The sequence below is a fragment of the Panthera pardus genome, unplaced genomic scaffold (genome assembly GCF_024362965.1).
Source record: "Panthera pardus isolate Hobbes unplaced genomic scaffold, ASM2436296v1 HiC_scaffold_10, whole genome shotgun sequence".
Taxonomy (NCBI): Eukaryota; Metazoa; Chordata; class Mammalia; order Carnivora; family Felidae; genus Panthera; species Panthera pardus.
Genome location: NW_026526655.1, coordinates 52,018,853 through 52,031,250, shown reverse-complemented (window position 1 = coordinate 52,031,250; position 12,398 = coordinate 52,018,853). Strand labels below are relative to the sequence as shown.

At 38.7% G+C, this 12,398-nt stretch overlaps 1 protein-coding gene across 1 annotated transcript; it reads right to left on the bottom strand.

Moving 5' to 3' along the window:
- Nucleotides 1-7,499: 7,499 nt before the first annotated feature.
- On the bottom strand, nucleotides 7,500-11,688 carry NEUROD1 (neuronal differentiation 1). The gene is made up of 2 exons (XM_019461172.2): nucleotides 11,503-11,688; nucleotides 7,500-9,885 (listed from the first exon to the last, which is right to left on the bottom strand). The coding sequence occupies exon 2, from the start codon at nucleotides 9,872-9,874 to the stop codon at nucleotides 8,804-8,806; it is 1,071 nt and encodes a 356-aa protein (XP_019316717.1). The 5' UTR covers nucleotides 9,875-9,885; nucleotides 11,503-11,688; the 3' UTR covers nucleotides 7,500-8,803.
- Between the last annotated feature and the right edge of the window lie 710 nt (nucleotides 11,689-12,398).

Sequence of the window (12,398 nt, the reverse complement as noted above, 5' to 3'; positions counted from 1 at the left end):
CCAAAGAAAAGAAAAGAAAAAAAGATTAAAAGCAAGATAGCATCCCAGATTTATATAAACTAAAACTTATGATTAATTGAATACCTTCAGAAGATATAATCAGTAACTGGTATCTTGAGCAATCAAAATAGTCAACTAATGAGATGTGTTGCCCTAAGCAACTAAAGTTGGAGTGGCTTGAACTCACAAACTATGAGATCATGACCTGAGCTGAGGTCAGTTGCTTAACCGATTGAGCCGCCCAGGTACCCCTATCCTTGGGTTTTAAGCTTACAAGGAGAGTATTGGCTCAGGCCCTAAATAACCTGGAACAGGTAGATAGAACTTTTAGAGGTCATGGCAATTAAATTCACTTGGACCATATTATTAAAGATATTTTATGTGGGGCACCTGAGTTGCTCAGTTGGTTAAGCGTCCAGCTTCAGCTCAGGTTATGATCTAGCAGTTTGTGGATTCAAGCCCCACATCAGGCTCTGTGCTGACAGCTCAGAGCCTGGAGCCTGCTTCAGATTCTGTGCCTCCTCTTTCTGCCCCTCCCCTGCTTGCACTCGGTCTCTCTCTGTCTCTCAAAAATAAATAAACATTAAAAAAAAGATATTTTATGTAATTTTGCATGTCATAGAATTGTATGTTAAATGTTTGTAAAACAGGGAAAATGTTATATTTTTCTTTTGAGAGGTCCGTCTATTAGTATACATGCTGCCCCCACATATAGAATAAATATGGCATTTTTCACATGAAGAATAAATGGCAGTTTGTATTTTTAAATTCTGTAAATATAGATATATTTATAAATTCTAGGCTAAGAATTTTAAACAAAATCATCCTTAAATTATTTAGTAGGCCCATTCACACTTCACTAAATCTAGATGTCAGTTTAATAATTCACATGAATAAAAACCAATAAACTTTAACATAATTCAGATGCTTATGAAATAGCTATTATTTGTCAGCTTGTTCAAATATCAAACCTAGTATTAACTGAAATAAGCTAGTAGTTATGTATTGTGTCACTAAAACTTCATGGTAATATTCTCACAAGAATTCAAATGAACTCTCCCATATTTATGCATGTTTAACATGAGTTTATTGTAGACTTTAGCATATGTATTGGCTTCCTAGAATGGCTATACCAAATGACCACAAACTGGGGAGCTTTAAAATAACAGAAATGTATTGCTCACAGTTTTGAAGACCAAGGTCCAGAATTAAAGAGTCTGCAGATTTGGTTCCTTCTTGGGGAGTCAGAAGGAAAATCTGTTTCATGCCACTCTTCTAGCTCCTGGTGACTGCTGACAATTCGTGCAGATCTTGGTGAATAGATATGTCAGTCCAATCTCTGCCTATATCTCCATTCTCCCTGTGTGTTCTGTCTGCATGTTCCATCCTCTTCTAATAAAGACATCAGTCCTCTTCTTATAACGACCACTTGAATCCAGTATGACCTCATCTTAATTTACATCTTATACATTAGGATGTGTTACTTGGATACTGTTTCCAAATAAGATCACACTCTGAATTTCTGGCTGGACATGAATTTTGGGGAATTGGGGGATGGGACTCTTTAACTCAGTACTATATATATATATATATATATATATATATATATATATCAAATGCATGTTTGTGTATATATACATGTTTATGTATATGTATATATATATATAACAAATGCATGCATATTTTATATATGTGTGTGTTTTTTCCTTGGCAATGTATTTTAAGATAAGTGTGTTATTGTTAATTAGGCAAAAATGAAACCTTGGGAAGCAAAAGATCTCTTTCCTCAATATTTTTAACATGCTAGCCAGAGTAAAGGAAACATTAAAATAGAGTTTCTATAACCAAAAATCTCATGTTGGAATTTAAAAGTATATAATAAGCAGCCTTGCCTCTGTTAACTAGGAAATTCTTCCAGTAAAGAAACATTTTGATAAATAACCCTACTTATCTTCTGGTTATAATTTGCATGCATTTGTTACTATTGTTTGCTGTGTATTTAATCATCGTCTGGAGTAAAGCTGATTCAGTTACCTAACAATGACAAGTGATGTTAGCCCAACTCTCCTTTTTAAAATGCTTTATTACCCTCTCTAGTCTTGGATGTGAACATTTCTTGGTCACATACCTGCAACCTACCACAGATTATAAATTTATAATGCCCTACTATGAGGAGACTAGCCCTACCGTTGTTAGTGACACCAGCGGTAAGGAATTAACAGTCTCTTAAGCATTGTAATACCCCTTCATTGACGTCACCGAAAGTGGGGATGATCTTCTAACTGACATCATTTAGAAAGAACACTAAAGAAATAATAGTGATGTGCTAGGTTTACACAGTGAACATTTTGAAGTAGAAATTATAGGTTAGGTAATTCAGCAGCATTTACCTCAACCAGGAACACACACTGTGTATTAACACGAAGATGTGTATTAATACAATGATTATAAAGAACATTAGCTGTCCTTTCATTTTCAGTGATTTTAAACAAAATCACCTCTCAAGAATACTGATCCTTTGATGTTTCTGGTCCCTAAGCACCTCTCCTAATAATTTATGTGCAGTGCTAAGATGAATACCTGATGTTGCTAAAAACAACCACTCTGTGTTCTTCTTTCATTTGTGTTGTATTGACAAAGACGATACATTCCCCATAAACTTAACCACTTTTCTGTTCCAATTGATACTTTGAAAGAAGATAAATTTAACAAATAACTATTGTGATGATACAGTACTCTCTTTTATATTGTGTATTTCTACTTCCGCGCTATCATCTACCTACGGGTAACCTATTTTACTTTTATTTGTTGAACGTTACTCAAATTCTCAAACTCATTGCTAGCCTACAAAGTACTTATGGGTTAGATTCTGGTCTGCTGTCATCTAAATTCTTCAACGATGGTAAGGAAGTTCAGGACAATTTTATGTAACACCAACAAGAACAAGAACAATTGCTGGAAGAATGATGAACACAAAGGAAAAAGGTAGCATGCAAGCTCTTAAAGAATTTTTTTAAAAAAGCAGGGTCTGAAAAGAGCCTACAACATTTTAGTTCCTCTTTTATTACAGTTCCAAAATCATACTTAACAAATTGATGTTAACAAAAAGAAAGAACTGCTAACTCATGACTTTTATCCTAAAGCGGAGTGGGGGTAGGGCTGTTTGGTGCTATGTAGTACGAAATTCATTTCAATTGTTCTCTTTTTCTAGAATTAATGCTTATAACTTTCATTGAGTTGAGCATCATTTGTGGTCCTCTCCCACTCTCAACTGACCTGATTTATAACATAGGTTTGGCATTAGAGTAGTGTGGTTTGATTTTCTTGTAATGTTAATACGTATCCAGGATCTCCTAGGTCTTCTAAGCACCAGCGAAACAACAAACAAGGGACAAGGCTTCTGTCCTTATGAAGCCCACCGTCTACCAGGAGAGAGATGATTTAACAAAAACAAAACAAATAAGGAAGCAAGATAACATCAGATAAATGCTCTGGAAAAGGGAATGGGCAAAATAATTTTGATTTTGGTGAGATTGAAAGTGGTTGAATACTTCAGCTGGGGATTTGGGGAAGTGGCGTTTGTGCTAGAACCTAAATGAAGAAAGGAAACCAGTAATGCAAGGATCTAGGTATCCCAGGTTCCTGCAGTCATTCATCTGTAAAATAAGGCATATGGCTGCTTTGGTTATGAAATGTGTAAATTAATAAAGAGCAGAGAGTACTGACCCAGTAAGCCTGTGAGGCCATCCTCTGTAGATGTGTCTTTAAGACATCAAAGCCTAAAGCAGGGTTAGCTTTTAATCTTGTTAACAGCAAAATGAGTTATCAAGTTGCCTCATCAATGTGAGATAAAATTTATTCTCTTATCTCTACATGTTATTTTACAAGTGAATCCATCCCTTTGGATTGCTCTATACCTGAGGATCTATAAAAATGATTATTGTCACTCCCCACTTACCTCTATATTAGCAAGGCAAATAGCACAGTAATGTTTCGATGGCCACATCCACATTTAATGTATCTGAAGGCTTAGTCCAGCATTAACATAATACTCTGCATTTTAAGATATTTTAAAATCAGCAATTTAAACAGAAGTCCCCCAGAGGCTGTGGTCTTGTCTTGTCAATGCCACTAGTTTGGTTACCCAGCTAATTCCATCAGAGTCATTGAACCAAGTGTTAGTGTGTGTGAAGAGTCTATGAGTCAATTGCCAGCACAAAATTCTTCCTGACATGGGAAGGCAGATGATCTCAACTTTTCAGTGCATACAGCACAAATTTCTAGTTGAATGGTTCTTGACAATAGTGTCCTCTGAAACATAATGCCTGGCGAGGAGCCAATGATTATGCCACCATACAAATCACTGTGTATCTGACGCCAGAATGCCTCTGTGCAATGGTAGCAACAAGAGTTCTCAGTCCTGGTGTTCCACAAGATGTTATATTGGCTCCTTTATTCTTTATCAGACCCTGGAATTAAAGATTTTATTTAGACAGTTTTTAGGAAATGAATGGTGGAGGGAGATGAAAAGGGAAGAGAGGAGGTTGTAGTGTACTTTAAGAAGAGCTTTACTGTTTTACAATCCCCATTAGGACAAAATCGGCTTATGTTGGAAGCCTAGTTTTATTAACTGTTTAATAGATATTTTCACTTTGAATCTCTTGTTTAATTATAGAACTAAAATAGCTTAGTTCAAACTGTTAGCTAATGATCCATATATCATTTTAGTAATTGCTAGCTTCTTTCAGAAATGCATTAATTTTGTAAGAATTATAGACTTTCGAGTGTAAAAACACGGGGAGTTTTTTAAGATTAATACATTAGAACATTTACAATTTGTTTCAAATGTTACTTTACTGTACCATATTAGAAACCTAAAATTACCAAAATATTCTTAAGGTACTATGATCCTTCATTTTAATTTTCATTTAACTGTATTTTTTGGATTAAAAGTAGATAGATCATACTCTATGAATGCAGTTGGTAATGTAAATGAAATCTAAGTTATGCAGTGTTCTATTCAAAAGGAATTATGCACTGGTTAAAATATTTAGCTAAATTTCATTTCCCACTATGAAATTGTCTACTGATTTTAAACACCATTTTTTTTTCTGGAAATAACTCTTTAGAACATTTTCACATTAAGTAAGTAGATCTAAGCATCTTATTTGATAGGAATAGTAATTGCCCAAGACGAAGGAACACATAAAACCCTAAATGTTACTCATAACAAGCAACACTAAAAAACATTTTTTTTTTTCCACGAAGCCAAAGTCACCAGTGTTTCTTCTTTTTGGCTGGTTTTACACTTAGTAAAATATTTTCTTTTCTTATAAGCTAGATATAGGCATTAGCCAATTATAAAAACCGTGTCTCTTTTAAACATTGGTAGCAATTCAAAAAGAAAAGAAAAAGATAATTGAAAAGGTTTCTTGTGGTTTGAAAATGCCTTCCAAATATTCATTAAACATTTAAGTGAGTAAATTTGTAGAATATGTTTCTGACATTGGCACTGGTTCTGTGGTATTTCTCTGATCAGATGGAAGTGCTGTGTGTTATGCAGAGTGCATTCAGTTCATTCATGCATAAACAATATCATTTTCATAAATTAAAACCTCCCCTGCAGAAGGAACATCTGTGCCTGCCTTTGAATAAAAGATGGTGGCATGTGAGTTACTCCTTGACTGACTGAAAGAATCCTTATGTTTTAGAATGAAGTTATATAGGAAAAATTGAAGGAAAAAAAACCTAACTTACAGTCTGAATTTCTACCTTACATACAAATATGTACATATATATATATATATATATATCCACAGTATAGATTTCCTTGCTTGTAGTCTTAAAAGCTGGAATCCTTAAAATGCATTCTCTAACTATTTCTTCTGTTTACTAAAGCAACAGATTTTGGTTTGCATGAAGATGTATAATTTTAATTATAGGTGAAATTGAGCTGCTGAATAGATCACATCAGATCTGAATGTTCACTTCATGGTCTCCTAGGCTGGAAGACTGACAATGTTCAGATATCATATCAGTATTATGTCTCATAAAGTAAGAACAGTGAGAGCAATCCTAGAAGCAACAGCTTGATTTCAAAATAACAACTCTGATTCACTTGGAATGAGATTATTGCATTTTGGATAAAGTTGAGACTAACTTAAAAGTATTTCTGTCATGTGATGAAGGCTGATGGAAAACATGTTAAAATGATATATTTTAAATTGAACTCAAACATTTTTTAATGTTGAAATATTCCTTACTGCTACTGTCACAGCTTGACATAGCCCCATTGGCAATGTTATTAGTATGGCTAATTGTTCCCGTCCATTAGATTACTCACATTTTTCTGGAGCAGTTTGCTAAATGAGGTCAGCTTTCTGGAACCCCTAAATCACCAATGAGAAGGAGATTAAAGGAACAAGCTTGGGAAGAGAGGTAGTCATCCAATGTGGCATCCGAATCAGAGGAGGAACAATGGAGTTACTAATGACAGTAATCAGAGCACCATGGTAGAGCCAGGGCACAAGTGCCAAAATGTTATTCCCTAGGAAGCATTCCTGTCAGTCAGTACATCCAGAGGAAGAGAAATGCCAAACTTTTTTTTTTTTTTTTTTTTTTTTTTTTTTTTTTAGTGGACTTAACAATGGACAGAGTCATCTGTAAGTTTTTCCACTGAGTTGTATTTAGTGTTCCAAAAAAGGGAAGGGACACAATTGTATCATCCTATAATATATTATACTACAAATAGTATGTTCTTGAACACAAATAACTCACTATCATTTTCTCCTGGAAAAAAATTTTTGAAATCATCACAGGATGTTCATCAAAAAATTACAAAGTGCCACTTCTTCTTGGATTCTTTAAATTAATTAAATCATTTCCTCCTGGCATTTTCTAAAGGTATTTAACTTTCTTTTGGGCTATTCCTGGTTTGCAATCCAGTACTATATTGCATGCTGCTATTGTATAGTGCTGGTTTGCAAAGTGCAATGGTACTGTGATAGTACTGATTTTCAATTCAGTTCGGGAAAATATACAGATAATAAAGCACTAAGAAAATGGTAAAGTTTTCTTATGTATTTTTAAATATATAGACAAACTAAGCGCGCTTGTTTGCGTCTCCTTGTTATAATTAACTAAATACCCCTTTTTAAAAAATAGGAAAAATCATAATACAATCATTTAAAAGAATAAAACCCAAAAAGCTGAAAGTGAAGATACTTAAAACAAAGAAAAATGAAAACCCAACTGTTTGTCTCTCCACCCCACCCCCCAGCCTCATATTCCATGTAATGAAATATGAGTTGGTTCTTTCATTATCTACAAAAGCTGGTGACTCCCTAAACAAGATCAACAGACTGGAGACTATGCTAAAGTAAACTTTTATTTTACTCTACAAATAGCATTTAGTTTTAATTCAGTGAATAAAGCATCTATTATGCTTAGGAATTATTTATACTTTAAAAAATCACTTTAAGAAGGAATGCAACAATTGGTCAGATTTTCAATACTAGTTTATTGCAACTGGATGAGTGTTTTCTAAATTGTGCATTACACCATAATATACAGGATTACAAACAAGATTACAGTACAGATCGATTCCAGTGGTACCAGTATCACATCTCAAACAGCACTTATTCTGGACTGCATTTTACATGCAATAGCTATTGTTCTAATTATGAATTAAATGGTTTGAATTTATTTAAGCTACTGTACTAATTGACTACAATAGGTATAAATCCCAACATTAACAACCTGATTAGATTTAGGCTCAGATTTATTACATGAATATATGACAAACCACCATTTGTGTGACTATGTATAAAATCATGCATTTATATTTTCTGGAAACATCAATAGCTTCAGATTCTTTGTAAAATCATGGAATGCAAAGGAGTAAAAGACTAAAAATAAACAGTGCAAATTGTATGTGATAGTCAAGCAGCTTTTGATTTAAAGAAGGGTATGTTGGCATTTGTTTATAATATGTATATACAAGCTTGTGCAAGTAATGTATTGAATTGATATGTTTTGATAGGGACTAAATCTCTTTTTTTTTTTCATCCTCTTAAGAGTTGTGGATCTGTTTTTTTTTTTAAGGAGAGGGAAAGACTTTAAAGTGAAATGAATTGCTCAAATTGTGCAATTTTTTTTTTTTTTTTTTACAATTAGAGAGGAAAGAAGTGCTAAGGCAACACAATAACTTTCTAAGCACTTTTCTGCTGGTTTAAATTAGTTAAATTATTTTGTATAAATTAGATATAATTCTACCTTTCTGATATGTATAAAAATTGATGAAGCTGCATGGTTTTAAAATAGGAAATCCACATTATAAAAAGTCATTAAAAATTCTGTACAAAATCACCACAAAATAATTCAGCATGGGAAAGGTAACAAGTAGTAAAATGCTGGTTGAAAAATATATATTTATATATATTTTAATTGGCCCGTTACTAGTTTAAAAATTGCATAGATCCTAATTATTGCTTGTGATTTTGTTATCCCGATCAGATAATTAATATGATCTGAAAACAGCTACACCAAATTTGTGGTGTTTTTTTTTTAACCATATTACTTTTTTAAAATAGAAGAGCTATAGAAAATAATACATAAGGTGAACAGGAACTTTGATCCCCTGTTTCTTCCAAAGGCAGTAACGACAATAAATACATATATCACTTGAAGCTTGGAGTATTTGCACTTTGCAGCAATAGTACCCAAAGGGCTGCCTTTTGTAAACACCACAGTCACTGTAAGCACAGTGGGTACGTTTCCCGGGGATGGTGAAACTGACGTGCCTCTAATCGTGAAAGATGGCATTGAGCTGGGCACTCATGACTCGCTCATGATGTGAATGGCTATCGAAAGACATGATATTGTCTATAGGGATCTCGCAGCGAGGGGCAGCGGCGCCCGAGAAGATTGATCCGTGGCTTTGGGCCCCTGCCAAGGTCGCTGCAGGATAGTGCATGGTAAAGGCATAATTTTTCTCAAACTCGGCGGACGGTTCGTGTTTGAAAGAGAAGTTGCCATTGATACTGAGCGGCGGGCTGAGGGGTCCGTCAAAGGAAGGGCTGGTGCAATCAGTCAGGGGGCTTTCAAAGAAGGGCTCCAGAGCAGCGCTGTAGGCGTGCGGCGGTGGCTTAACGTGGAAGACATGGGAGCTGTCCATGGTACCATAGGGCGGGCTGGGCAGCCCCGGCGACTGGTAAGAGTAGGGGTGCACAGGGAAGGAAGCGCTGGCGGTAGGCAGGTGCGGAGGCATGTCCTGGTTCTGCTCAGGCAGGAAAGTCCGAGGATTAAGCTGCAGGCAGCCGGCAACCAGGTTGGTGGTGGGCTGAGATAAGCCCTTGCAGAGAGTCTGTACGAAGGAGACCAGATCAGGGCTTTTGCCCGAACGCAGGATCTCCGACAGAGCCCAGATGTAGTTCTTGGCCAGGCGCAGCGTCTCGATTTTGGACAGCTTCTGCGTCTTGGAATAGCAGGGCACCACCTTGCGCAGGTTGTCCAGAGCCGCGTTTAGCCCGTGCATGCGGTTCCGCTCCCGGGCGTTGGCCTTCATGCGCCTTAGCTTAAAACGCTCCAGGCGTGCCTTGGTCATCTTCTTCTTTTTGGGGCCCCGTCTCTTGGGCTTTTGATCGTCGTCCTCCTCTTCCTCTTCTTCCTCCTCTTCCAGATCTTCGTCTTCGTCCTCCTCCTCTCCCCCGTTCCTAAGTGAGTCCTCTTCCGCGTTCATGGCTTCGAGGTCGTCCTCCTTCTTGTCTGCCTCGTGCTCCTCGTCCTGAGAACTGAGACATTCGTCTGTCCAGCTGGGAGGACCCTGGGGCTGAGGCTCGCCCATCAGCCCGCTCTCGCTGTAAGATTTGGTCATGTTTCAATTTCCTACATTCAACAGGGGGCGGGGGGGGGGAGAGGAACAGAAAGAAAAGGAGAAAAATGCTACATTTACAAACTACCTGTGCCTTCAGCTACCACTCCCTACCTAACTTTATAGAAATCCATGTAAAGAGAAGTACCAGCTCATTACAAAATGGATGCCCCTAAGGAAAAGTTAAATGGCTTGTTTTATAATGGCGTGTGTGTGCCCCACTGGCATACAGGAGACAGGGCAGGGCTGGAGGTGGGGGAGAGAGTAAATATATGTGTATGTGCACTCCTGTGTGTATGTTTTCTAACGATTGGCAAAAGTGTGTTTATGGTGATTATGTAGCAGGATGATATGCACGAAAAGGAGCAAATGTTTCACTACTTCATGGTTATCTGCATGAGTTCAAAGTCACAATCCACACACAAAAAATGATGACTTTGAAAATTGCAATTCTGTTTGTTCCCTTCTCTTCCCTGGCTTCTTGGCACTTAGCGATTACAGTTAAGAGACATTACGTAATTTACTCACGGTGGCAGTGATTTTTAAGACGATTATACTAACCGGAGACTGAAGAGCAAATTCATGGTGGAGAAAAAGTAGTTTCCATCAAATTATTTCACCATCAACGAAACATTTGGCAACAAAAGTGGGCAGGGGTCTTGCATGCCACCCTCGCCTTTCTTTTCTCGCCTCCCAACACTACCCCTCTGCTGAATTTCCACCTTGTACAAAAGCACTAGCTATATGGCCAGGGCTGGGGGCACCGCACAGAGCACCCTTCCATGCGCTTGGGATCAGGTGCGGAAGGCTCTTCTCTAATAAACAGCCCATTGAAATAGCCGCCCGCTCTTTATTGGGGCTTTTCAAAGTTCGCCTCAAACCTCTTTTTAAAAGATTGGGTAATTATAATGGTCAGCGATTGGCAATAGTGAAGTTGCCGCTTCTAATAAAGAAAATAAAAAGCCTTTAGTGAGACAACTGAATTTCTGGCTTCTGCAGTGGCTGCTAGGGACTTGGCTGCCTCTGGAGCAGTAACAGGTAGCAGGAGTTGGTTCCTCTCCCTTTCTCCACCTTTTTTCACTTTCTCAACTAAACTATCTCTCAACACAATTATTTCTCAGGATGTGTGTACCAAGGTATCCATGTCCCTTTTATGCACTGAAAAAATAACTTGGCACTTCCAATGCGCACAAAATACATGCACACAAAACACATCTGGTAACAAGGGCTTTTCTTTTTTTCTTTTTACTTATTGGAAGAAGTGAGAAAGTGAAGTAGTTATTTGCTTTCAGGACTTTGAAATCACTACTAGCAAATAATCAGAGTTACTGTGCGTTATTTTTTTTTTAATTCAAAATAGCTCCTATAATTTCCCCTCAAAACCAGATCACTAACACATTTTTTTTCTTTTTCTTTTTCTTTTCTTTTCTTTTTTGTTAGAAAGCCTGCGGTGGGTATTTGAGTAAGGCAAGTCGAAATGTGTTAGTACTTGCGGGCAATCTAGGGGAGGAATGCCCGCTTCAATACACATACACGCGCTCGCAAACGCACACATTCATAATATGTGTAGGTACATCCGGTCTTCAATTACTGCTTTTATTCCCAAACAAAAACGAAAGGGTTGTAATTACCTGCAGTTGTTAGTAGGTCCTGAGTGATGGTCTCATAACCCTGGGGCCTCCGGATGCCGTGCCTTCTGCGTGGGGCGAATTCCTCGTGTCCCCGCCGCGCGGGCGCTCAGGTTATATAGCCGGGTTGGTGATGCTGAGCGCAGGCGGGGCCCGGGAGCCGAGCGGCTAGCAGGTCCCTGCGTCCCGCGTCTGCGCACGCGTCCAGGCTGAGCGCTCTCTTCCGCCCGCCCCTTCAGCCTCGCTCCTCTCCCACCCTCCTCCAACTCCAGCTCCCCTCTCCCCCACCCCTACCCCCGCCCCATCTCCTTCCTCCCCGGCATGCGCCATATGGTCTTCCCGGTCCAGCCAGGAGCCGGGAACCACGTGACCTGCCCATTTGTATGCCGCGGAGCGCTCCATTCCGGCCCCTTTGTGGCCAGAAGAAAGTGGCCCATCTGTCGCCAGTTAGAGACTCCGCGGACCTGTTTTTACCCGCAGGAGAGATTAACCCTTTCAGGCGGCAGAAGGGAGTGGGGGCAAGGGGGGGAGGGGAATTGAGGGAAGGGAGCGGGAAAGCTAACGTAGACTGGGTTTAGATCGGAGTGAGTGGCCTGCGTAGGGGCGGGAAGTGGGGCGGAGGTGAAAGAGGCCGAAGCCTGGAGACTGAGGCGCTCAGTGAAGCGTCCTGACTCCGTAGGATGCCGCGCCCAGACATTGGCTTTCTGAGCACCAAGACTTTCTGCCCTCTCTTAGTTGTCCATCTCTTGGTTTCCCCCGCTTGGCAGACGCTTTGCTTATTGGCGCCAAAGGGTGGCTTCTCCTCTTCTCCATCAAACCCTTAAGAAAACGTACGCCATACAAAAACGGCCTAATCTGTGCACTCGGCTTTGATGCTAGTCCTCTAGCCTCTTTACCTG

Bases quoted from the DNA above. Each gene is read 5' to 3' on its own strand.
- NEUROD1 (XM_019461172.2), bottom strand. From the start codon at position 9,874: ATGACCAAATCTTACAGCGAGAGCGGGCTGATGGGCGAGCCTCAGCCC.